A 24,849-nucleotide genomic window follows, 5' to 3' on the forward strand; every position below is an offset into this window, starting at 1 on the left:
GAGAGAGAGAAGTATTTATAGTTTACGTAGTGATAACTAGATCAGAAAGAGACGAAGCTATATAGAAAGGAGAAAATGAGATGAGAGATGTGCTAGAAGGAGGGGGAAGCAATGTTACAACGAGACTAAAACAAGCATTATCTGAGGTTTAACTGAAGTCGCTGTGATATTATAGAGTATTACGGGACATAATATTGCCGTAGCCAGCACTTACCAAAAAGGCTATACAGAACTAACCCATTTTGTTCCATTGAAGCCGAGGAAAGACTGTAAAATGCTCTAGGATTAAGCCAGCTCTATTTAGAATCTGATACCTTTCTCAAAGACCATTAAACAATCCCTCCACCACGATTTGATGTAAATGAATAGCTTGAATTACTGGAATTGACTAGATAGACACTGGAAGCTGCCAGCCTACCTCCAGGCCATTTATAGATGACAGTCTTATGAGCAGCGAGTATATCGAGTAATATATCATACTATGAGGACTTGGAATGGACAAATATCGAGCACCTTACAACCATTTGACAATAAACATTAAGCTAGGAGGATCCTAGTAAGAATCTACTATATTAGGATACAAAGTCCGCATTGTACACTTTGCTTCAAATCACCCCTCCAAATGAATACACATCAAGTACATAGACCAATCGGCAACGGCAACGAATATAACCGCCGTCGCTGTTCAAATTGTCCTTTTACCTCCAACAGAGTGAAATCAGTAGTTAACATATTTAGCTGCTGAAGAGCCTCTTCGCAGCCGCAGTAGGCGAGACAGCGGCTGAGGTAGGAGAGAGAGATGCAGAGCCCGAGGGTGAGGCCGATGCGGTTCCAGAGGCCGAGGGGCCAGGGCCAAGGGCTGCGGCGCTTCGGTTGCCAACGCTGCCGATGAGAGGTCCGATAAAGAAGGGCTGGCCGCAAGGATTCGAAGGCGCGGTCACGCAATCGCCAAGGAACTGTCCAAGTCGTCCAGGTTGGTCGCCGGTGCCGAGAACATACTGGGGGTTGTATGCGGGCAAAAGAGAGGAGCTGTTGGATGGGAACACGACACCAGACTGCTGGGTAGCGAGCCAAGTAGCGTCCGCACTGTGTTGCGCTGCCAGCCTAGCAAGGATAAACGAGACCTCCGGAGACTGGGTGTATCCAGTAGCACCAAGGAGGGCACTGCAGGCATCGGACTCGAGACGAAGGGCGTTCTTCACGTATTCCTCGCCACTGGAAGAGCTCGGGAACGAGAAGCTGCAAGATGGGCTCGAGAAGCCAGGAACCTTAGTGGCGACCTGCTGAATGGCACGAACGCCCAGGCGGTTCTGTCTCTGGATGCCTCGGAGGTTCTGGGCATACTCCGCCGTCGAACTGTTGGTAGCACCGGAAAAGAAAGTCTGGTTGAGTGGCTGGTTGCTATAGAATCCTTCGACCAAGCTCTGGATTGCCCAAGCGTATTGAACAACTTCTGCGTCTGACGACTGAGGGGAGCAGCTGGAGCTCTGAGCAACCGCAGAACCCGCAAGCAGGAGACCGTTCAGGACCGGGAAGAAACGCATGGTGACTTGGGTGACGGTGGTGGGTAGTCCTGGGTGGGAGTGATGTAGCGAATGTGAGATGAGAGATAGATCAGTAGATCGACAGCGGAATCGAAAAGCTATATAAATAGACGATTTATGGCACATGCGGCCCACTAGGAACGTCAAGATTCTTCGCCGTCAAGACGACGTGGATGCAACTGTATGATGCAATCCAAATGGCTGTACTTGAGGGAAATCAAGGCCATCTTTTCCAGGGGCGCAGATGTTCAACTTGGTTCTTGCATCACGACGTGCTCAAGTTGGGACTAACTGGACACTCTCATAGGCTGAGAGGACCTCCCAACATGCGCACCTTTGGGTGCGGATTTCTCATCCACTACTGTGATATGGCAGTGTGTGCCGAGTGGATGGGTCAAGACTTGCAGAAATGGCCACTGTGATATCATGACATGAGGTCCCGGCAGTCCTGGATGGGATCGAGAGGACGCGGACTGCCGACTCATTCCGCAGTCCCGGACCTTATTTCCCCTTCCGATGGGGAAGAATGGCACGTTCGGTGGATCTAGATCAAGGCTTGGGATACGCAATCTTCACCTGGTCCCGTCATTGACATTCAAGGCAGATTACCTCCGGATGGACCGGAGAACACAACCATAGATGTGACCCACACGGCCCTACCGAGCACCCCCGCCGCGTGTCTGTCCTTCCTTTTCGAGTAGGTGTGCAGCGCCGCTCTAACGTCGCGCGACTTGGGTGATAGGGCGGTGATGGGGTGAGCGGCGCGACTAGTTTGAGTAGCGTTAGCGCCTTTAGCTAAAACCGCCTACGAAGCTTCGCCTGCTCCACTCGCTGGGAGATATAAGATAAGTACATCTACATCGTACTCTACTTCCTGTTGTCCAACAGATCTCGAAAGTGCTGCTTTCACCTATCAAGTTAACTAGGAAGAAATGTCATACTCGTTGGAAAGCCAACCCACGCCATCCGAGGCGCCTTCGCTTAAGAGTTAGTCTCACACATGCATCTAATAGGCAGTCGGTGTGAATAATTAGGTGAACCAGGCTCGACGGTGGGAGACGACGAAGACGGGGTGGCAAAAAAAAAGTTAACTTCTTCGGGTTTCGAGCGCAGGCAAAACGGGGGCGAAAAATCTTAGGGGAACTGATTTTTGGTAAAGCAGTCATTGTTCCCATTCGGCCATCGACCCGAGGGTCAGTCCAAATGATCACTGGGCCAAATTAATGTAGCTCCTACTTAATTGACTTTTCACATCTGCCCCAGCAGGACCAAATTACTGTCTCAGCTAGGTAAGTAGTCTCCCGCTGAATACGGAATTATCGAACGGACAGAGCTACATTCCTTTAACTACGAGAGCTTGGCAAATGGAGGAGTGCTGGCATGATCCGAACATTCGTGGCCCATGCACTATTTTAGTATGTAGGAGATTGATCTGGTTCATATATCGAACACTCTGGTCTTTGATAAGACTAATATTAACAACGGTATCTTACTGAGCGTTGCCGAATCGGTTTCTATATAAGATCCGTTGTGACTGTCTATGTTAGATTATAGGCTCTAGTAGGCTGTCTTTCCACTACCAGAGTTATTTTTCCCTATGCTTCACGTATTATAACTATATTAACGGATACTAAAGAGGAAGGGCGCGGGTGTCGAGGAATACTTTAAGTAATCTTAGGGTGAGTAGAGAGGAAGAGGGTAGGCGAATCACCTTAGCCAGGTAAGCTGGCTACCTGGCTCACCCAGCTTATCTCATTAAAGCGACAACTTCCGGGGGATCCCTGTTCTCTCGGGACTACATTAAGCTGATAATGACAGCACTGTTTAGATGAGGTTTCATCCAGTTTCATTTGTTAAATCAGACCATGCGAGGTGTGCGATGCAGCATCAAGTAACCAAAGATAACACCCACTACCTGAGTGACGATTACACAAACAATTCAAAAAGATTTAAGCCAGGTGACACATGAGAACATCAACCAAGTCTGAATGCAAACCCACTCCGGGAAGATTTACATGGCCTGGGCAAGGATGCCGCCGGCTTTGAATGTGGTAGAGCCAGCAGCCACAGAGCCGCTCTTATAACCACCCCCGGCGACGATCTCACTGTAGTTGGTGGAGCCACCACCGTTCCAGGCGAGGAGCTAGCAAATTGAGTTAGTGTGTATTCCATAGTTATTGATTAAGAGCAACTTACGTTGGGTGTATCAGAAGGAATATCAGTCAGGGCGCCTTCGGTGGCGATAGAGATAAGGTCTTTCTTGAGCTTCTCTGGAGTGAAGTCAACAGCGAAAGCAGAGTCCTTTGATGGCTGGAGGGAAACAAAGTAGGCCAGGAGACCAGCAATGTGAGGAGAGGCCATAGAAGTTCCAGAGATGGTGTTGACGGCGTGCTTGCTACCAATCCAGGTAGAGAGAATGTTGAGACCGGGAGCGAAGATATCCGTGCACTTGCCGTAGTTGGAGAAGTAAGCGCGCTCATCAGCGAGAGTTGAGGCACCAACAGTAACGGCCTTCTCAGCGGCAGCGGGGGAGTAGCCGCAAGCATCGGCGTTGTCATTACCAGCCGCGACAGCGAAGTGGAGACCAGCCTCAACACCAGCATTGACAGCATCCTCGAGGGTCTTCGATTTGCCGCCGCCAAGACTCATGTTGGCAACGCTACCCTTGAAGCCCTTGCCGCCCTTCTTGGACTTCTTGAGATGAGCTTCAACAGCCCACTCAACACCCTGAACAACATCGGCCATGGTACCAGAACCGCTCGATCTCAAAACCTTGACGGCATAGATGTTTGCTTTCTTAGAGACACCGTACTTCTCTCCGGCAATAGTGCCTGAGCAGTGGGTTCCGTGCCCGTTGCCATCTATATCCTCATCGTTGGTAGGGATAGTCTTGCCCCAGAAAGCACGGCCTCCAAAGTCTGCGTGATCAATGTTGATACCGGTATCAATCGTGTAGACATCAACGCCCTCGCCTCCTTCGGAGGCGTAGAGGTATTTGTTGAATGTACCGAAACTGAGTCGGTCTCGGTGGGAAATACGGGCCAAACCCCAAGGGGCGTTCTTCTCGACAGACGAATCTTCCATAGTATGAACCTCTGAGTTTCGCTCAATATAATCGACCTATATAGCTGCAGCGTCAGAAGCCATGGCTCAGATAAGCTCAGCAAGCTCACTTACATCGGGGTGGTTGCGGATCTCTTCGATCGTATCCTCATGGAAGCGTCCAGTGTAACCCATCAGGGATCCTGCAATATTGAAAGTGTCCTTCAGACCATCGAAGATCTCTTCGCCGAACCCAAATTCCAAGCCGAGGAATCGCTTCTTTAGGTCCGACCGTCCAAGCTGCTGCCCATGGATGTCCTGCACCCAGCTGTGGTGAGCAGAGGCAGCGTCGGAACCTACATGCTTCTTGAAGACGACAATGTAAGAGTCTGGGATTTCTTTCGCATTTGTGGAGGAAAGGATAGGAGCAGCTCCATTGTGGATGGAGTCGACAACAACGGGCGAAGCTGCAGCGAGCAGCGGAAGGAGCGAAAGGCCGAGGATGCCTTTCATGATGGTTGGTAAATATGTGGAAAAACTCGACAAAAACAAAAAAAGACGGTGTTCAAAGACTGAAACAGAGATACAGCGATCTAGATAAGGTGACGGAGAGATGAGGATGGATAGAGAGTGATGGGGAGGTTGGATTGGGGAAGATGGGGAGGAGACGCCCGAGCTACTTATCAGCTGCACCCTTGAATGATGATGCAACCGGATTACGGTAATTTACCGGCCAGGTGACTTTGCGGATCGGGTCTTGACTGGCCGTCGATCCGCCGCGAGATGCGAGGTGGGGCACCTGGGGTTAAATACATACCGCCCATGCCTATCAATTACAGGTATGGCGGCAGTACGTGTCCCGGTCACGCCTGATAAGCTTACCTGAGCAGCAACCGCCAGTAGGGAAACAACGAGCAGCATCCCCAAGCGCAGCTATGTGCCATGGAGGACCTCAGGATAACTATGTTCTGTAATTTATCTTCCAAACGAGGAAGACAACTCTATAATCAATAATATGCTGCGCACGGCATTCACAAGCGCCCTCGTCATGTGCGTGACTCATCAGACCCCAAGCTCCAGGCACCAGGAGCGTGAGCTGAGAGGAACTTGGGGAGTTCCCTCCCACCTAAAGCAGTCTAGCGTGTTACAAGGCGAAACTGGTCACTCGGCCAACTTCCCATTCAACCAAGCCAAGCCTGCGACTTCGCTGCTGATTGCTGATCTCGCCTCATTCTGCCATCCGATGATCGATTGATGATGGCATTCGGAGGTTGCGAGCTGGCTTCAGACTGTTTTGTGCGCGCTGAACTCTTGATTTTCTTGCAGTCTTGTTACTGAATACCGTTCATTTCGTGCCGAAACTACCGCCTTCTGAGACTCTAGTCATTTTGTTGCCTCGTTGGTTGACAGTTCAACTGAAGGATACTGAAGGAAATGCGGAGTAACTGGTGGAGTATATTCTGGTCAGCACGAAATGTGATTCTTCTTCGTCTAAATTTAGTGTGATTGAATATACTGGTGTGATCCAAAGAATCAATATTCCTTGAGACAGTGGCTTGCCATCATTTAGGTGATAAAGTATTACATAGGAACCCGGGCCCCTGCCTTGTATGGCCCTTCGAAGGCATCACCAGCCTTGGGCGCGGGGCTTGGAAGCCACCTTTGATAAGCAAAATCCAACTCAAAACACACTTAACAAAGACAGATATCTCCGATATAACACACTAACATCGATTCAACTACACCTAACTTGGGGTCAGATTATATTATGACAGTGAAACTGTCGAACCCTGCATTTATTTATATGTAGATGCGTTGTTATTGTTGCCCTCCACCGCGCTAATAATAGCCAATCACTAGAAGGCAACTGAGAGATAGCCCTAAGAAGCAGCCTTCATAGTTTATTGAAGGTACCTATTTGCTATCTATTTTGTATGGCTGGTCGGACCTGGACAGTTTGATCATGGTTGGGGAGCTGCGATAAGCCACCAGGCCTTATCGATAGTTACCAGCGGCCCGCTAATAGCAGACTGGTCAGATTAGTGGGACACTTGGGATCCCGCTTGTCACCTGAGTAATCTGGAGCGATCGTTGCTTCAGCCTCTAGCCAAACGACACTGCCCCGTTTGTCGGCGACCGACGGTATTTGGAGCTTTGCTGCTGATTGACGAAAGCAACAAAATCCACAAACTACAGGTATTCCATTGTTGTTGTTCTGGCTCAGTGCAACTGCTGATATTCCGGCAGAACAGGCTTTCCGTCCCGCCTTTCCACCTTTTGCCCTTCGCCGACGACGCCGCATTCCCTCCGATAGCTTACCCAGACCTACAAATGAGCATTGCTCCGACCCTTGTCAAAGTGAAGGTTTGTGTCTGATGGTCGCTGATCGTCAGATAGGTAGCTGGGGAGATTTCGCGGCGCAATGAACCGGGCCATTTCCAACCTGTCGCCGCACTCTTCGCCTACCCAACGCTCATCTACAGAGTTAGCACCTGTTGTCGAGGAGCTAAATACTATCTGCAATTACTATGCTGCCGATTTTAACCTGACCGCTGCAGCTACCGAGTGTCTGCTCCGACTCCGCCACACACTCATAGATAACCCACATCCCGAGGAAGCGAAGGAATCATTCCGGCAACTGAACGGTTTTCAAACGCTCCTTAGTCTGACCAGGAAGCTTTCCGACATCTATGACCCGGTTACACAAACAAAGGAAGATAGAAAATGTTTGCTGGCGGTGTACAAGGACGGCCTGACCGTTCTCGCTGAATGTTTGAGGGGCCACTTGGGGAATAAAAGGCATTTTGCGACTCGGATCCCCGGTGGGGGACAACCAGCTTTAGAAGAGGCCTTTACCATCTTAATCCTAAAGCTGGATGCTACCCAAGGTGATATTGAATATCTCTGTGGCAGTATCCTCGCAGCAGCCTTGTGTCAAGAAACTGTCGTAGATTTATTCACGGCACTCACGACAAAGTTTCAGAGCGCAGACGGACCAGAGGTGTCTTACGGGGCTGTTAAAAATGAAGTTGAACGCTTCATAGGAGCTTCGGAGACGATTGAAGCGTCAGAACTTCTGGGGCCGTTCCTCCGAGTATGGTTGAAGGAATCTCCACTCAGACCTGAGCAGACGCTCCAGAGGCTGGCTATACCAGCATGCCTCTACCAGCTTGCCTCTATGTCTCAACGGAATGTCATGACTTTGCATGATACGGGGGTATTAAGTCTTATTCTCCCAATTTTGTTCAGTGAAGATCTTCCTGAAGCAGAGACGTTATTTTACCAGGATCTTGCCCGCGAATTGTGCACCCAAGGGACGAGAAAGGTGGATGATGCCGTATATCTTTACAAGAATTCCCATAAATGCCAGCGGACACTGCGGTTTCTTGTCGATGCTCTGAAACGCTCTAAAGAGCCTCCATTTATTCAGTTTGATCTCTCATTGCACGGGTTTTGTTCCTTGGAATTCTCGACTCTGGGTCGTTCGTTTCCCCCCGTTACATCGGCAGGATACACTTTCGCGGTCTGGGCTCGCTTTGACCAATTTGACCCCAGTACGCATACCACCATTTTCGGCGCATTCGACTCGAGTCAGACATGTTTCCTCCTAGCGTACCTGGAGAAAGACACTCGGAACTTCATTTTGCAAACGTCTATCAAAGGCTCACGTCCAAGTGTGCGATTTAAGTCTATGGCGTTTGAGCCTAACAGGTGGTACCATATCTGCGTTGTCCACAAGAAGCCCAGACCGCCGTCATCCCATTCGCGCGCGTCTTTGTTTATAAATGGAGAATTTGTCGAGCAGTTAAGGATCGAGTACCCATGTGCGCCACTGGCCACCGCGGCGAACCGCTCACCCCGGGTCCAAGCTTTTCTTGGAACTCCGCGAGACCTTGCTATGAGAATTGGAAAAGGAGTATCGTCTAGTCGGTGGTCATTGGCTAATGCTCTTCTCTTTGGTGAGGCCTACAGTGATGATATGATTGCAGTCTTCTATAACCTGGGGCCTCGATATTATGGCAATTTTCAAGACTGTCTCGGGTCTTTCCAAACATACAGAGCATCGGCGACACTAAATCTTCGTAATGAGCACCTACATCCTGGTAAAGAAGAACAATCAGATATTGTGACTGCCATTCGACGAAAGGCAAGCACCCTTGTTCGTGAAGGTGTTATCTTCATTAACGTCTCGCCGTGGTCTATCCTTGACGACAATGACAGTAATACTACAGACGAATCCCAGCTTATCAAGTCGCTTTCAAAACAAGCCACGAAGAACCTAACCCAGTTAACCAAAGCCGGTGGCAACGCAATCGCTGTCAATGGAGCAAGCCCTGCTATCAATGATGCTCTAACTCAAGCAAATGGCGTTGGAGTTCTGACAGGTGACCCTGTAATAACTTCACCACGCTCCCTCGATGATATGAGCTGGCAGATTGGCGGTTGCACTGCGGTACATTTAAGTTTGGTCCATGCGGCGACCTCAGTCCAGTCAACTCTTCTTGCGGTAGAAGCATTATATGAGGCGGTCCAAGACAACTGGCGAAACAGTGAAGCGATGGAGAAAGAAAATGGTTATGGAATTCTTGCAACTATTCTACGGGAGAAACTTGGTTGGGGCTGGGGAGGTTTCACCACTTCAACCAAGACGGCCGCTGTCTGCTCTAACGATGAACAACGATCTGCCCTGTCTCTTGAACTTCTACGCTTGACCTTGAGATTTGTTGGGTACGATTTTGATCAGCCCAATCGCTCCATCATCACGAACCCGCTTGCCTATAGGGTATTACTCGTGGACCTGGAAATTTGGAGACACGGTGAACTCGCTGTCGTGGAGTTGTACTACTCACAGTTTTGCGTTTTTGCAAGCGAGAGCCAGTTCCGCCGGTTTAATTCCAAGCGGCTTGCAAGAATGCGTAAGTTCCAAATTATTGCAGTTTGTGAGAGATGTAGCTCACAAAAACCAGGTGTTAACAAGAAATTGCTCGAGGCCCTAAAAGGTGGAAGCTTTACGCCAGAAATACTGCGGCCCTTCACTTCCGCCTTTAGCTCGCTGATGGAAAACACCTTATCCGCGGATCTGCTTCGTTCTCTGGCGCTTTTTATCACGTACTCCCTGCACAAACCTAAAGAACCAAGCGGGCTGCAGAAAAAGAAAAGTATTCGGTTCAGGGCTAATTCAGGCGCACGGCCCGCCTCGACTGACGATGGGAAAAGCATGCCAACCATCAAGGTTGCTATTGAGATGCTCCGCATGTTTTGTTCTCTGCTTTGCGACACTCACGATCTCGGCCCAATAAAGAAATTTGCCAAAACGGTTACAAACAAGGTACGTGTATGTGGGAACTGGGCATATCATATCTGACTCTATTATAGTGGCTTCTGTATCTCATGTGCGAGGACGAGCCAGAAATCGTCGTTCTGGCGACTAGGATACTGGCCCGGGTTATTGTTACCAGCGGCAACACGTATAATAAGAGGTTTCACGAAAAGAACGGTGGGTATATTATCATGCGAGGCTGCATGAAACGATGGTGGAATATACCTGCCTTGTGGCCTCTTTGCTTTTCTATTTTCTTTGGACTCGATCTTGGCACAGCGATGGCTGAGAAAACATTTGACTGTGCTTCGCTTTTCGAAATTTTGATGGGGAACGAAGCCGAGGTCTGCTTGCCTGAGATGTTTCCTGTTATCACAGAAATGATACAGAGTGCGCTGAGGAAGTCTGTCGTGGCTCATGGGGATTCGCATGGACTCGACATAGATCACACTGCTACGCTCCTCATGGCCTACCCCATACCGGTCGATACAGGTGATCAGGAAGCTTTACTCCTGGCTACAATAATTGAATTTCTTGCTGGCTTACATCTAAATTCCGAGGGATTTCAAGAATACATGGCGCAGTCCGAGTACATCCCACATCTGCTTTCGGTGCTGTTTCCGGTTGTCGTTGGTTCAGATTCCGTGAGCGCAGACATTGAATTGTCCTACCGCGTCAGTGGGCTTGGTCTTGATGATAGGAAACCCACCAGCCAACCTCAATCCAGCGGTGCGAGCGAGCTGCATACAACGACCGTTGAGAACCCGGTGACTCGCGACGGGGCTAGTGGGTCTCTACCCCATTCATCGTCCTTCATCCTTGTGTCATCAGACCGCGGAAAATACTCCCGCGCGCCTTTACGGATAAAACATACCTTTGACCCCGGAAACGTCAATATTGAGGGAACGACTGAACATCCGTTCGTTCAACGGATCTTATGCCTAGTATTGTCTATACTTTCAGAACAGCTCCTTGAGCGGAAGGATTTTTCCGGACTGGGGCTTTTCTCGAAAACCCCGCCAGGTTTCCTTGAACACCAAGCATATTTCAACTCGTGGGTGCTAAGAAAGCTTCTTCAAACGTTGCAAAACGTCGTGTTCTCCAAAACCGAATTGCTAGTGGAACCACGGATTATAACGAACCTAGGACGTTTCACAACCCATTTGACAGAAGCAACACTCGAGGGATGGTTTGTGGACGGTGCAGTCGCGACTTTTGAATTCGCGGGAACAATATTGGAATATCTCCAACGTCCTGATGTCTCGAGTTTGAAGAGCATAAGGCTGTGTAGCCAAATAATTTCGACAATTCACTCGAACGTATTCCGTGTTATCCTAGTTCAACTTTCCGAAACTCAGGGGACAGATGCGCTAGCTTTTCTCAAACGCCTATCCTATTGGCAAGTGGTGCTTTTGCAGGCGGGAGAATCTCAGTCGGACTATTTGCAGTTGCTATGCTACCTACTTTACACTAAACTGACTGAAAAAGACAACGACGTGCGCGTGGCTGCTGCAGGTCTTTTCAGAGTTATCATGGTTCAGAAGCCAGCCGAATTGTCTATGATATTAAATCATGTAGCGGCCCCCCTTCAGGAGCGTCTTTCCGGAGGATTCGAAGCTCTTGTCGGCATGGATGACACTGCCTTCTTGCAATGGATAGATGACCAGTCGGAGGACCTGAATTCCTTGTTTTTGGGAAACATTTCAAAATACTGGGAGGAGTTCATTCAAGAACAAAACACAAACGTTGAAAATTCGTCGCGTAACCGAATGTCAAAACGCCATGAAAGATTAAAGCAGCTGAGACAGCTTGAGAAGGCCGGGGATGAAGTAATGCGCAGACATGAAGTTACGTTCCCTCATTGGATCTCAAATATTACCGCTTCCGAGTTGTTGAGATATCAGAGAGCTATGCAAGACCAACAGGATACCCATGTGTTCATGTTGAACTCATTTTCAAGGCTGACCTTGGACTTGCGGCGACATGGGGGTCTCTTAGCAGAAGAAGAGAGGAAATGGCGACTTGACCAAACTGAAGGGAGGAGCCGTATGCGACTCCGTATAGTCCCCGACGAGTCGGGGGAAAGGCAGGATTATCAACCGAAACGTAAAGCGTCAGAACCCCCTGCGATGAAAATGGATGCAGCAGGTCCCTCTTCAGAGGCAGATGCTCTTGCGTTACGTCCTGCCCCCCTTGATGATGAACGATCGGATGACAATTCTCATGGCATTGGCCCGGAGAATGGTAGTGTCATGGAGGAAAGTTTCGAGATGATTGACGACCCGAAAGCAGATCTTGAAGATTATGAGGACAAGAACCGCAAAGTCATGAGAAGTCTACACCGCGGTGACCAAGTCGAAAATCTTTGTAACGTGTCCCGGATTGTTGGTCTTGAAGCCTTTGAGGGACTGTTGATCCAGGGTAAAGATCACATCTACATTCTTGATAACTTCTTCCAAAGATGCGATGGTGAGATCGTCAATGTTTCACAGGCTCCCAGTGACGAGCGCGATCCATATGTTCGAATGATCGCTGGTAGAGAAGCAAGTGAACGCAAACCACAGCAGTACGAAACTAGGAGCTGGAAATGGACCGACCTGGTCAGCGTCTCTAAAAGACGATTCCTGTTCCGTGACGTGTCTCTCGAGATCTTCTTCACCGATGGAAACAGCTATTTGCTGACGCTAATTTCATCCAAAGCCCGAGACCTTCTATGCAACCAGCTTGCGAACAAGGCTCCTCAGGTGACAGGAAGTGTCGGACACTCGCGGCCGGAGGATGTTTGGAGATTCGAGACACTTCGAAGTTCTGACGATGCGCCGCAATCACTAGGCTCGAAATTCGCTAGTGTCTTCGGTCATTCACCAGTATACCCAGCGACTCGTAAATGGGTAAAGGGGGAGATTTCCAACTTCCATTACCTGATGTTAATAAACACGCTTGCTGGAAGGACATTCAACGACTTGACACAGTACCCAGTTTTTCCCTGGGTCATTGCTGACTATACAAGTCAGGAGCTGGATCTGACCAATCCGAAGAGTTTCCGTGACCTGTCCAAGCCTATGGGCTGTCAGACACCAGAGCGCGAGGCAGAGTTTCGGGAACGGTATCAAGCCTTCGCAGAAATGGGTGACGGTGACGCCCCACCATTCCATTTCGGTACTCACTACTCCTCGGCGATGATCGTGAGCTCATATCTGATTCGACTACAACCCTTTGTGAAGTCATATCTCTTGCTGCAGGGAGGAACTTTCGACCATGCTGACCGTCTTTTTTATTCTGTCAGGAAGGCTTGGGAGTCTGCCTCGCGAGGAAACATGTCAGATGTGAGAGAATTGATTCCCGAATTCTTCTACCTGCCTGAGTTCCTGGTCAATTCCAACAAGTACGATTTTGGAGTCTTGCAGAACATGGCGACCACGATTGACTCGGTGGAATTACCGCCGTGGGCAAAGGGGGACCCCAAGATATTCATCGCCAAAAACCGAGAAGCACTGGAAAGCCCTTATGTGACGCGGAACCTCCATCACTGGATTGATTTGGTCTTTGGATGCAAGCAGAAAGGCGAGGCTGCCGTTGAGGCAGTCAATGTCTTCCACCACCTCTCCTACCAAGGTGCTAAGGATGTGGACACCATCGATGATCCCGTAGAACGACTCGCCACGATCGGGATTATACACAACTTTGGACAAACGCCACACCAGATCTTCAATCGATCTCATCCTCAGAGCGAAGCACATAGACACAAGATCCCGCGTTTAGATTCTCTTGCCGAGTCACTTACCCAGCAGCCCCTTTCACTTCTTGGTAAGATCCCCTACAAATGGTGTCGCCGCTGTTTATTTTGTTTAACATTAATCTATTCTAGAAACTGGGGAGCGAGTTTCATCTCTATGCATGAAGCATGACCGGCTTTTATGTACTGCTGCCCTGCGGCTGAATATACCACCAACTTATGACAAGTATCTGGAATGGGGCTTTTTCGATGGCAGCGTTAGATTTTACTCCGCGGATAATCGAAAGGTGGGAACAAATATGTCATATGTCTTAAGCAAACTGCTAATTAACGAACAGCTACTCGGCCACTTCGAGCACCTCCACGTGGGTCAGCTGGCTGCTGTAGTTTTCGCCGATTCCCGAACATTGGTTACTGCGGGCACTGACTGCACCATCTCAATATGGACGTTCACGGCAACAGCAAAATCCGTAGACCTACAACCTGCTGGGTCCTTATTTGGGCATCATACGCCAGTGACCGTGCTCGCGGTGTCGCGTTCATTTAGTACACTATTATCTGCGTCAGTTGATGGCCAGCTCATGCTGTGGGATCTGAACCGTCAGTGCTTTGTCCGTGAACTTCCAAACAACGGGCCCGCCGATGTAAGTTTGACGCTTTCCGTATTTACAATGACTAGTCAGCTAATGTGAACCCAGTGTGCTCGAATCAACGACGTGACCGGTGAAATCGCAGTTTGTCGAGGAAACCGCGTCAGCCTCTACACTCTGAATGGGGCTGCATTGCTTGAACAGGCTGTCTGCGACTCAGCCGATGATAAGACACTGTCGTGCGTTTTCTACGAGGGGGTGGGAGACGAGTGGCAAGAGCGCGAGTTGCTCTTTACCGGCCATAAACGAGGAGTCGTCAACGTAAGTAGCGGCGAGAAACAGTCTGGTTGGCAAACATGATACTGAGATATCGCAGGTTTGGAACAAAATGATCCGAAACGGCCGCTTTGAACTGGAGTTGATTCGCCAGCTCCATCACGTCGACAATAACCGTGACAATGGGGCAAATATCTCTGCTGGTATCAGCTGTATCCTTGCACTTCCCCACGTTGTGTATACTGGGGATGAAATGGGAAGAGTGGTAAGTGGCGATAGAGTATCTGGAATCCAAGGCTTGTATACCATTGCTGACATTTTCTAGTATGAATGGAGTTGTGTCCAACGCCGATAGTCCCCGGTAGATTTTGTTGAATTGGTTACTGGTGACTCGAAAGGTAGCACATGTCCAAAGGTGCGGTGTCTGATAAACTCTGTATTCAACCGCGGGACAGCTGTGCTTGATGTTTTTCCTATTATCCCGAAAGTTACGACCTCTTGCTTTTGTTCTTTGGGTCTGAGCGTTTCCAATTGCCGATAGGCCGTCCCCGATTGAATAGATACGGCGGCTACTCCTCCCTAAAGGGGAAATCTTGCAAAAGTCACAGCTACTATGGGTATACTTTGCAGTACGGAGCACAACGCTCCTATAGAACAACAGAACCTTCCTGAACTCCGGGGCACTCGGCCTTCATGGCGATGATGGGGGAAGTGGAGATGAGGCTAAGCACAGGATGCATATCGGTAGCCTGTCACGCTCTCACGGACACCTGATTCCGGTGAAAGAAAAGGCCCTGGATCGCTGCATGTGTGGGATTCGGGAAACGGAGTGGAGTGGATCGGCCATGCGTTGCCGGAGCACACTGGACCGATTAAGAGAGGAAAAACAGAGGGGCATCTCCGGGGAGATGTCTGATAGTTTGGCATAGTATTGACGGACAATAGATGAGTATAGCAATTAATGAGCGCCATCCGGTGAGTGAACTCGCATGAGGAATGAAGATCAATTATTAAAAGGAGCTCTTATCCAAGCCATCCTGCATTATTATTGTTGTTGTTGTTGTGCCCTGTCAGTCATCAATACTCGCGTCTTAGTCATGGGTTACCCCTCCGGAACGTTCTAATAGCGTCATAAGCCAAGCCAGAGCCCCACCATGTCCAACCCTCTTCAAGGTGACCTCAAAGTGAACCACGAAAACATCAAGGCCAAAGATCGCCACGTCTTCCTAGTTTAAGTTCATTTAAGAATCCCCTCGCCATCTCCGTTCTCCTTCTTCAACCTCTCTTCAACTATCTATTGTATCGAATTATTTCATCAACTCTTCTCTCCTACACTCACAATGTCTTCCCTTGAACAGCTCAAGTCCACTGGCACCGTAAGCTACCCCTCACCTGAAACTATGACTCTCATTTCTTCTGAAGAGTTGGCTAACCGAAAAATGCTATGCAATTAGGTCGTCGTTTGCGACTCCGGTGACTTTGCCACCATTGACAAGTACAAGCCTCAGGATGCCACCACCAACCCTTCTCTCATCCTTGCTGCTTCCAAGAAGCCTGAATACGCCAGCCTGATTGATGCTGCCGTTGCTAAGGGTAAGACCCAGGGAAAGACCGTCGATGAGCAGGTTGACGCCACCCTTGACAACCTCCTCGTTGAGTTCGGCAAGAAGATTCTTGAGATCATCCCCGGCAAGGTCTCTACTGAGGTCGATGCCCGCTTCTCCTTCGACACCAAGGCTTCCGTGGACAAGGCCCTGCACATCATCAAGGTACGAGAGCGATTCACTTCTGATCCTTTCAGTCCATTGCTAACTTCAAACAGCTCTACGAAGAGGCCGGCATCTCCAAGGACCGCATCCTCATCAAAATCGCCTCCACCTGGGAGGGTATCCAGGCCGCTCACATCCTGCAGTCCCAGCACGGCATCAACTGCAACCTGACTCTCATGTTCTCCCTTGTCCAGGCCATTGCTGCTGCTGAGGCTGGTGCCTTCCTCATCTCTCCCTTCGTCGGCCGTATCCTTGACTGGTACAAGGCCGCTCACAAGCGCGACTACACCAAGGAGGAGGATCCCGGTGTCAAGTCTGTCCAGAGCATCTTCAACTACTACAAGAAGTTCGGCTACAAGACCATTGTCATGGGTGCCTCTTTCCGTAACGTTGGTGAGATCACTGAGCTCGCTGGCTGTGACTACCTGACAATCTCCGTACGTGATAACCATTCCTCCTATTCGTTTTAGATGCCCATTACTAACATGGATTCTAGCCCGGTCTGCTCGAGGATCTATACAACTCCAAGGACGCCGTCCCCAAGAAGCTTGACTCCTCTTCCGCCAGCGGCCTCGACATCTCTAAGCGCAGCTACCTCAACGATGAGGCTCTGTTCCGCTTCGAGTTCAACGAGGAGGCCATGGCCGTCGAGAAGCTCCGTGAAGGTATCTCCAAGTTCGCGGCCGATGCCGTGTCCCTGAAGGACATCCTTAAGCAGAAGGTTCAGGCGTAGAGAATGGCACCGGATGCCCCGCGCTGAGATTCTTTCGTTTGTGTAAAAATTGGCGATTGCAAAAATTTGCTTAGAAGATATGAATTTACGGAATACCATGTTTTATACCTTTTAACGCCGAGTCTGTCAGTTAACAATGAGTTCGTAAAAAATAAGGTAGTCATGGAAATAAGTCGGAGATTGAGGACGGGAATTGCGTGCGAGACGGAAGTGGGTTCGGGAGTCTTATCCTGAGCTCCTCAGGAGCCGTTCCAATGCCATAGCAATGCCATGATGCCATCATTTTGAGTCACCTGCTCAGCTCAGTCGACTTAAAATTGGCGGTAGTACCTGAGATCTACGACATATGAACCAGTATGGAGTTCATTAATTCAAGACAGCTATGCTGAGGATTGTTACACTGACACAATGTTGCCAGCTGGTTCTGATGGAGAGTGCTCATGCTATAGTGGGGGCTTGTCCGAGACCTCCAATTTGAGCTGATGGAGTCGGCTCAAGACTGGTCATTTTATCACTGTTGTTATTGCTATTTTCTTACCGTTCAATCACGATAGTTAAAAATTGTCCTCATGATGATGGTAAATTTCCTCAGAGTTAGGTGTAGCCCTGTAATTGAGTAGGTCTGGATTGCACGGCTTAGGAATCTCCCGAGAGCTTCCCCTCAGCAGCACCGAAAACGTCATTCCGGCACGGCCGCCAGGTGGGGTGGTTCACGAAAACCACCAAGAGGGGAAAAGAGCTGTGAGGTGACTGGCAGGAATTGTCGTCGACGAGCCCGCGAGCCTGTGGGCAGAATCGAAGCCCGTCGAATAATCCGCATCCCCCAGTCCTCGGACAATCTCGTCAAGTGTCTTAAGGTTACCCCTCGTTTCTCACCACTTCGCTCTCCCCCGTTTCCTTCCCACTTCCACATCTCACTCCATTTGAACCCATCTTTCACATCCCTTTCCAATTTTAATATCCATCTTCACAAATCCATCAAAATGGTCAAGGCTGGTAAGTCACGTACTTCTGCTTCTATATTGCATTGTTATTGGCCTTCATCCTGGTTGGGCCCACGATCGACCGTGGCCGGAGGACCTTGTGTGAGCAGATTTGAGCACCTTCTGAGCTCTACCCTGAACCGACAGCCTATCATCGTCTCCTACTCCCTGCGAGGCGTTAGTATAAGCTCAAGGATGATCAAAGGCTCCGGCTAGCTCCCTGCTCTCTGCTCTCGCATGCCGGTCGCTGGGTCTAAGCTCAGGAACATCACCGGGTGACGGGTCTCGCCCATCTCGACCCCAGATCTTTGCCAGATCTTTGGGTGGCGATCCTGATTGTCATTGTTATTGGATCTTTGAAATGTGTAGCAACGTGGCTGACACTGTTGATCTCAGTTGCTGTCCTCCGTGGTGACTCCAAGGTCGCCGGCACTGTTACCTTCGAACAGGCCGATGAGAACACCCCCACCACCGTCTCATGGAACGTTTCCGGCCACGATTCCAACGCTGAGCGTGGCTTCCACATCCACCAGTTCGGTGACAACACCAACGGCTGCACCTCTGCTGGCCCCCACTTCAACCCCTTCGGCAAGACCCACGGTGCTCCCGAGGATGAGGTTCGTCACGTCGGTGACCTTGGTAACTTCAAGACCGATGCCGAGGGCAACGCCGTTGGCTCCAAGCAGGACAAGCTCATCAAGCTGATCGGTGCCGAGAGCGTCCTGGGCGTATGTGATCCCGATTTTTCAATGGCAATTGACGATGTGCTAACAAGAGATAGCGTACCCTTGTCGTTCACGCTGGTACTGATGACCTCGGCCGCGGTGGCAACGAGGAGTCTAAGAAGACTGGCAACGCTGGTGCTCGCCCCGCTTGCGGTGAGTATTTGAACCTAAGGAGGGAAACTCAAATGGAGACGCTAATTGATGCTGATAGGTGTCATCGGCATTGCTGCGTAAATGCACCATTAAAAAATGATGATATGATGAATCTCAACGATAATGTGGAGGATGAAAGCTTGGTGGCCCAAAACTGCTCTGCAAATGCTATTCAGTTATGTTAGTCGAAAACTGCTAGGTGCTGCGAGTTTAACCACATTCAAATTGAATGATAGTGTCATGATTATCTCCATTTTGGCCGTGATCGTAATTATGCATTGGTTGCAATCATTGAAGACTGTAGGATGGACTAAATAAATAGCCTTGACCCCTGAGACAAATTTATAGGTGGTGGTTGTTCTGGCCAGGCTTCTCCCCACAAAGTCAGGACCTAAGTCCGCCACAGCTCCGCCAGTGTTAGAACCACGTTTCCGGTTGTGCTCCCCATCCCAACATCAACTCACTCACACCTCTACCAATAATTTCTCTCTGTCTCCCTCCGGTTGACCCCATTTTCTCTCTTGTTTACTTCTGTGCTCTTCTCTGAGTTCTCTCCCAAAAGTCTTTCCTTAGCCAATTGCTGTCGCTCTCTTCCCAATCATGCCTCTTGAAGCCCGCGTGAAGTCAGTCCTTTCTGGCGACACAGTTGTTTTGTCGCATATCACCAACCCAGGGCAAGAGCGTGTTCTGAGTCTCGCATATGTCTCAGCGCCGAGACTGCGAAGAGAGGGAGATGAGGTGAGCCCTGCTTTATCCCTGCGCTTGAAGTAGCTATTGGAAGGATACCTGGCCTTTGGCAATAACATAATGCGAATGTTTTCGGCCCTTTCCCCTACCTTTTTTCCCTTTTCCCCGAAAACTTTCTCATTACAAGCTCGTAACACTGTTAGATCTTGCTATTTAATCCTTACTGACTTTTTTTCGCTTCTACAGCCTTACGCTTTCCAATCCCGCGAATTTCTCCGCGAGCTTCTCGTTGGAAAGGTGATCCAGTTCCAGACCCTGTATACTGTTCCGAACTCGCAACGCGAATATGGAAAGATCAAGCTTCCAAGTTTCGAAGTGACACTGCCGGAGATCAGCGTCCAGGAGGGATGGAGTCGCGTCCGCGAGGAAGCCGGCAAGCGCAGCGACGACACAGAAGAAACTGTTGCGATGCTCGAACGACTCCGCGCTCTGGAGGATCACGCCAGGACTGAGGGAAAGGGTGTCTGGGCCGCGACTGACGGTCGCATCGATACTACCTATGAGCTGGCGGATGGCAAATCTCTGGTGGACGAATGGAAAGATAAGCATTTGGAGGCCATTGTTGAGAGAGTCTTGACCGGGGACCGCCTGGTTCTGAGGCTCCTTGTTGACCCAGAGGAACACCTTCAGGTTGTCGTTGTGGTTGGTGGTGTTAGAGCTCCTGCAACCAAGCGGACGGGTGCCGATGGTAAAGAGCAGCCTGCTGAGCCATACGGTGAGGAAGCGCAGCAGTTTGTTGAATCTAGACTTCTGCAACGCAAGGTCCAGGTGGCTCTTTTGGGCGTCACCCCGCAAGGGCAACTCATCGCAACTGTCCTCCACCCGAATGGAAACATTGCCAAGTTCCTCCTTGAGTCCGGCCTTGCCCGGTGCCACGATCACCACTCTCCCCTCCTTGGTGCTGAAATGGCAAACTTCCGCCGCGCGGAGAAGGTCGCCAAGGATGGCCGAAAGGGCCTCTTCACCGGTCTTGTCGCTTCTAAGGGTCCTGCTGGCGGGGCCGCTGAGCAGGACTACATTGTTGGTCGTGTGCTCAACGCGGACACTCTCTTCCTCAGGAATAAGGCAGGCCAGGAGAAGAAGATTAGCCTAAGCAGCATTCGTCAACCGAAGCCATCTGACCCCAATCAAGCTCCGTTTGCCGCCGACGCGAAGGAATTTTTGCGCAAGAAGATCATCGGGAAGCACGTCAAGGTTACCATAAACGGCAAGAAGCCTGCTACGGAAGGTTACGAACAGAGAGACGTGGCCACTGTAGTCCTTGGTAACACAAACATTGCCCTTGCTCTCGTGCAAACGGGTTATGCCTCTGTTATCCGTCACCGCCAGGACGATGACGACCGATCTCCCGAATATGATGATCTCCTGATTGCCGAGGCTGAAGCTCAAAAGGATGGAAAGGGCATGTGGTCATTGAAGCCTCCCAAGGTTAAGCAGTACCAGGACTACTCTGAAAGTGTGCAGAAGGCCAAGATGGAAGTTTCTATTCTCCAGCGTCAGAAGCGGGTCCCCGCTATCGTCGACTTCGTGAAGTCAGGATCCCGTTTCACTGTCCTTGTTCCCCGTGAGAACGCCAAGTTGACTTTGGTCCTTTCTGGTATCCGGGCTCCCCGATCGGCCCGTAACCCTGGCGATGCTTCTGAGCCCTTCGGTAATGAAGCCCACGAGCTGGCAAACCGACGCTGCATGCAGCGTGACGTTGAAATCGACGTTGAGACCATCGACAAAGTCGGCGGATTCATTGGTACCCTCTATGTGAATAAGGAAAACTTCACCAAGGTTCTACTCGAGGAGGGTTTCGCTACTGTTCATGCTTACTCTGCAGAGCAGTCTGGCAACGCGACGGAATACTTCGCCGCTGAGCAACGGGCTAAGGAAGCCCGTAAGGGTCTCTGGCACGACTGGGACCCCAGCAAGGAAGCCGAAGAAGAAGAGGAGGAGGCCGCCAACAGCAGCGCTGTTGAAGCTGAAACCACTTCACGCCGCAAGGACTACCGTGATGTGATTGTCACCTACGTTGACCCTGCTACTGCGCGAGTGAAGCTGCAACAGATCGGAACAGGTACTTCGGCATTGACAGAACTGATGAGTGCATTCCGATCTTTCCATCTCAACAAGGCAAACGAAAAGCCTCTTCCTGGTCCACCCAAGGCTGGTGATTTTGTGGCCGCTAAATTCACTGAAGACGGCGAGTGGTACCGTGCCAAGGTGCGCCGTAACGACCGCGAGAAGCAACAGGCAGAGGTTGTCTACATTGACTTTGGAAACTCGGAAGTTCTGCCTTGGTCTCGTCTTCGTCCGCTCAGCCAACCCCAGTTCTCCACCCAGACCCTTCGTCCCCAGGCAGTAGACGCCGTTCTCTCATTCCTCCAATTCCCTGTTTCTCCCGACTACCTCCAGGATGCAGTTGCTTTCCTCGAAGAACAAACATACAACCGCGAACTTGTTGCGAACGTGGACTACGTCGCTCCTGAGGGAACACTACACGTTACCCTACTCGACCCCTCAGACTCCAAGAACCTCGACCAGAGCATTAACTCCGAGATTGCACGGGAGGGGTTGGCTATGATTCCCCGCAAGCTAAAGGCTTGGGAGCGCGCTGCGAGTGAGACGCTATCGAATCTCCGTGCTCTGGAAGATGAGGCGAAGCAGGAGCGTCGTGGCATGTGGGAGTATGGTGATTTGACTGAGGATTAAGAAGCGTTTGGCCTTGAAGCGTACAGCTTCCTCTTAATTTTTCCCATGTACAAATATCCTTACGTTACTAGCATTGGTCAACGTATAAAATGCACAGCATTTGGGACTTTTTAACTTCCATTATCTTCAGCATTGTAAAGACGGGCATTGCTTGCCTCAGCATAATCAGATGTTCAGCATAATGATAAGCTGACTCATCAATATCGCCCCAGATAATTAATGCAGATTCCTCCATCTGGGTTCGATAGATTCACCAAACTCCTTCCATCCGATCTCTCACTTTAACTGGTCCTCCTTCTTTTGGCTTTTCACGTCGCTCGTTATTTATCTCTCAAGCCACTGCGAACGCGCCCTCCCCCCGGAAATCTCGCCAAATCTATCGCGCCCTAGCCCGACTGCCGATCGTCGGAACGCCAGGAACACATTGGCACTTCAGCTGTGCTTCCGCCGAGTCGCTGACCAACCATAGCCCAACTCCAATCTCACGCCCAACTTTTTTTTGCTGACCATCCTACCATTCCTTTCCCTGCTATACTCCCTTCCTGCATCCGAGATAACACGTCGAAACCATGCCTTTGTGGAGAACCAAATCCAACCACAGCCAAGCGGAGAGCGATTCCGCCACCGCCGATCCCAAGAACGATCCCGTGGCCTCTGCGTCCCAGGCTGCAAGTGATGCCTGGCTCGCGGGCCACTTGCACCATCTTACCGAGGAGCAGGAGGGGAAATTGACTGAGTTTAAGAAGTTCTGTGAGAAGGAGGGGTACTATAAGCCAGGGGTTGAGGGAGAAAAGCCGAGCCATGATGATGCGACGCTGCTGTATGTTCGCCTCCTGACTTTCCATTCTGTGGTTTTGTTTTCCCACAATGGACATAGTTCGCGGCATTGGGGATTGTCCGGTAGCTAATGTATTCTGAACAGACGATTTTTGCGCGCGCGCAAGTTCGACGTGGATGGTGCCTGGGTTCAGTTCAAGGATACGGAGGACTGGCGCAAGGAGAACGCTATCGAGTCTCTGTACGAGAATATTGAGGTGGACTCTTATGACAGGGCAAGAAGAATGGTGAGTTTCGCTGCACGTTTTGGCATAAAGTGAGTTTGAGCCTAACTTTAATTCTATGGCTATAGTATCCGCAATGGACCGGGCGTCGAGACCGCCGTGGTATTCCGGTGTATGTGTTTGAGATCCAGCATCTAAATAGCAAGAACATGGCTGCATATAACGCGACTATGGAGAATCCAGAAGCGACGGCAGAAACGCATAAGTCTTCCTCAGTTCCTCAGCGTCTCCTGCGCCTATTTGCTCTCTACGAAAATCTCCTCAATTTCGTCATGCCGCTTTGCTCGCAGTTACCTCGTCCTCATCCAGAGACCCCTATTGTGGCTTCAACTAATATTGTGGATGTCGGTGGTGTTGGACTGAAGCAGTTCTGGAACCTCAAGGGACATATGCAGGACGCCAGTGTACTTGCGACGGCCCATTACCCCGAAACTTTAGACCGCATTTTCGTGAGCCACCCCCTCCCAGAGTCGTTCCAAAATACCATTTTGACTGAGACACTAATCCGACTAGATTATTGGCGCTCCCGCCTTCTTCCCAACCGTTTGGGGCTGGATCAAACGTTGGTTCGATCCAGGCACCACGTCGAAGATCTTCATCCTTTCTGCCTCCGAAGTCCTTCCCACTCTCTCCTCGTTCATGGATCCGTCGAGCATTCCCAAGCAATATGGCGGGGAGCTCGATTGGAAATGGGGGGATATGCCCTATCTCGACGAGCCGGCTCGTGAACTTGTCGGCGCGCTTGAGACCGCGCCGGAAGAGGATCAAACCAAGCCAAACTTCATCAGGGGCCCGGTTCTCTTCAAGGGCGACAGGGTCGATATTATCGGCAAGGAGAATGGAAAGGCTAGAGAGTCCTCCATTCCCGTTTCCAAGTCCAAGCTTGCGGAAGAGAAAGAGGCCGCTGCGGCCAAGCCCAAGGATAATGAAGAAGAACAGCAACCCGCTGTAGACGAATCTACTCCAGTCACTGAAGAGAAGGAAGCTTCAGAAAAGGTCACTGAGAAGGCCACTGAAAACGGCGCCGCGACGAAACCCGAGGGTGAGACTGAGCCTCTCACCAATGGCGGCACCAACACTACCCTTCCTACCCAGACGGTGTCCGCCTGAACGCATTTACTTCCTAAAACATAAATTTACTGCTAATAGTACCAACATGAGTACTTGACGCTTTTTCATGTTGGCTCTGTTTTTGTCATAGCTTGCTGCATAGATACATACCCTATCATCCTCTTTCCGGTTTGAACCATTTTGTCTGTTTAGCTATGGTTTATCATATAGAATACTACCTGATATTTCAAGTTCATCTTTTATTACTAAGGATGGATATTTAAAATGTCTAAGTTTGCCGTTAAAATTTTCATTTTTGATCCGCGCAGACTATATATTTTCTCCAGGCCCATGGGCGCTGAGTGCCTCAGGCTTCAAATCTCATGCTCCCACGTTCGATGTAAGGCGTTCCCTGGTTGCCCA

General features: G+C 50.1%; 6 protein-coding genes across 6 annotated transcripts; 5 read left to right on the forward strand and 1 right to left on the reverse strand.

The window, feature by feature from the left end:
- Window positions 1-734: 734 nt before the first annotated feature.
- Window positions 735-5,099, reverse strand: ASPSYDRAFT_55062 (uncharacterized protein; the record flags this gene model as incomplete). Its single annotated transcript, XM_040848969.1, has 5 exons — window positions 735-1,573; window positions 1,904-1,905; window positions 3,560-3,687; window positions 3,741-4,664; window positions 4,722-5,099. The coding sequence occupies 5 exons, from the start codon at window positions 5,097-5,099 to the stop codon at window positions 735-737; spliced, it is 2,271 nt and encodes a 756-aa protein (XP_040705940.1).
- Window positions 5,100-6,670: 1,571 nt separating this feature from the next.
- On the forward strand, window positions 6,671-14,696 carry ASPSYDRAFT_195498 (Beige/BEACH domain protein). Its single transcript, XM_040843715.1, has 7 exons — window positions 6,671-6,782; window positions 6,834-9,502; window positions 9,554-9,915; window positions 9,963-13,713; window positions 13,775-13,929; window positions 13,981-14,286; window positions 14,341-14,696. The coding sequence occupies exons 2-7, from the start codon at window positions 7,009-7,011 to the stop codon at window positions 14,590-14,592; spliced, it is 7,320 nt and encodes a 2,439-aa protein (XP_040705941.1). The 5' UTR covers window positions 6,671-6,782; window positions 6,834-7,008; the 3' UTR covers window positions 14,593-14,696.
- A 1,152-nt stretch (window positions 14,697-15,848) lies between these two features.
- On the forward strand, window positions 15,849-17,010 carry ASPSYDRAFT_55064 (sedoheptulose-7-phosphate:D-glyceraldehyde-3-phosphate transaldolase TAL1; the record flags this gene model as incomplete). Its single annotated transcript, XM_040848970.1, has 4 exons — window positions 15,849-15,884; window positions 15,963-16,277; window positions 16,331-16,714; window positions 16,774-17,010. 4 exons carry the CDS (start codon window positions 15,849-15,851, stop codon window positions 17,008-17,010), a joined length of 972 nt encoding a protein of 323 aa, XP_040705942.1.
- A 983-nt stretch (window positions 17,011-17,993) lies between these two features.
- sod1 (superoxide dismutase SOD1) lies at window positions 17,994-18,952 on the forward strand (the record flags this gene model as incomplete). Its single annotated transcript, XM_040848971.1, has 4 exons — window positions 17,994-18,006; window positions 18,390-18,721; window positions 18,775-18,871; window positions 18,930-18,952. The coding sequence occupies 4 exons, from the start codon at window positions 17,994-17,996 to the stop codon at window positions 18,950-18,952; spliced, it is 465 nt and encodes a 154-aa protein (XP_040705943.1).
- A 519-nt stretch (window positions 18,953-19,471) lies between these two features.
- ASPSYDRAFT_85834 (putative transcription factor (Snd1/p100)) lies at window positions 19,472-22,315 on the forward strand (the record flags this gene model as incomplete). The annotated part of the gene is made up of 2 exons (XM_040851568.1): window positions 19,472-19,609; window positions 19,805-22,315. The coding sequence occupies 2 exons, from the start codon at window positions 19,472-19,474 to the stop codon at window positions 22,313-22,315; spliced, it is 2,649 nt and encodes an 882-aa protein (XP_040705944.1).
- A 569-nt stretch (window positions 22,316-22,884) lies between these two features.
- Window positions 22,885-24,486, forward strand: ASPSYDRAFT_55067 (SEC14 family lipid-binding protein; the record flags this gene model as incomplete). Its single annotated transcript, XM_040848972.1, has 5 exons — window positions 22,885-23,135; window positions 23,238-23,379; window positions 23,445-23,825; window positions 23,890-24,324; window positions 24,355-24,486. The coding sequence occupies 5 exons, from the start codon at window positions 22,885-22,887 to the stop codon at window positions 24,484-24,486; spliced, it is 1,341 nt and encodes a 446-aa protein (XP_040705945.1).
- Window positions 24,487-24,849: the final 363 nt, after the last annotated feature.

The sequence above is a fragment of the Aspergillus sydowii genome (assembly GCF_001890705.1).
Source record: "Aspergillus sydowii CBS 593.65 unplaced genomic scaffold ASPSYscaffold_2, whole genome shotgun sequence".
In the NCBI taxonomy this organism is placed as follows: Eukaryota; Fungi; Ascomycota; class Eurotiomycetes; order Eurotiales; family Aspergillaceae; genus Aspergillus; species Aspergillus sydowii.

Bases quoted from the DNA above. Each gene is read 5' to 3' on its own strand.
- ASPSYDRAFT_195498 (XM_040843715.1), top strand. From the start codon at position 7,009: ATGAACCGGGCCATTTCCAACCTGTCGCCGCACTCTTCGCCTACCCAA. The intron at 9,503-9,553 runs GTAAGTTCCAAA...CACAAAAACCAG, and splicing joins CAAGCGGCTTGCAAGAATGC to GTGTTAACAAGAAATTGCTC. The intron at 13,930-13,980 runs GTGGGAACAAAT...ATTAACGAACAG, and splicing joins ACTCCGCGGATAATCGAAAG to CTACTCGGCCACTTCGAGCA.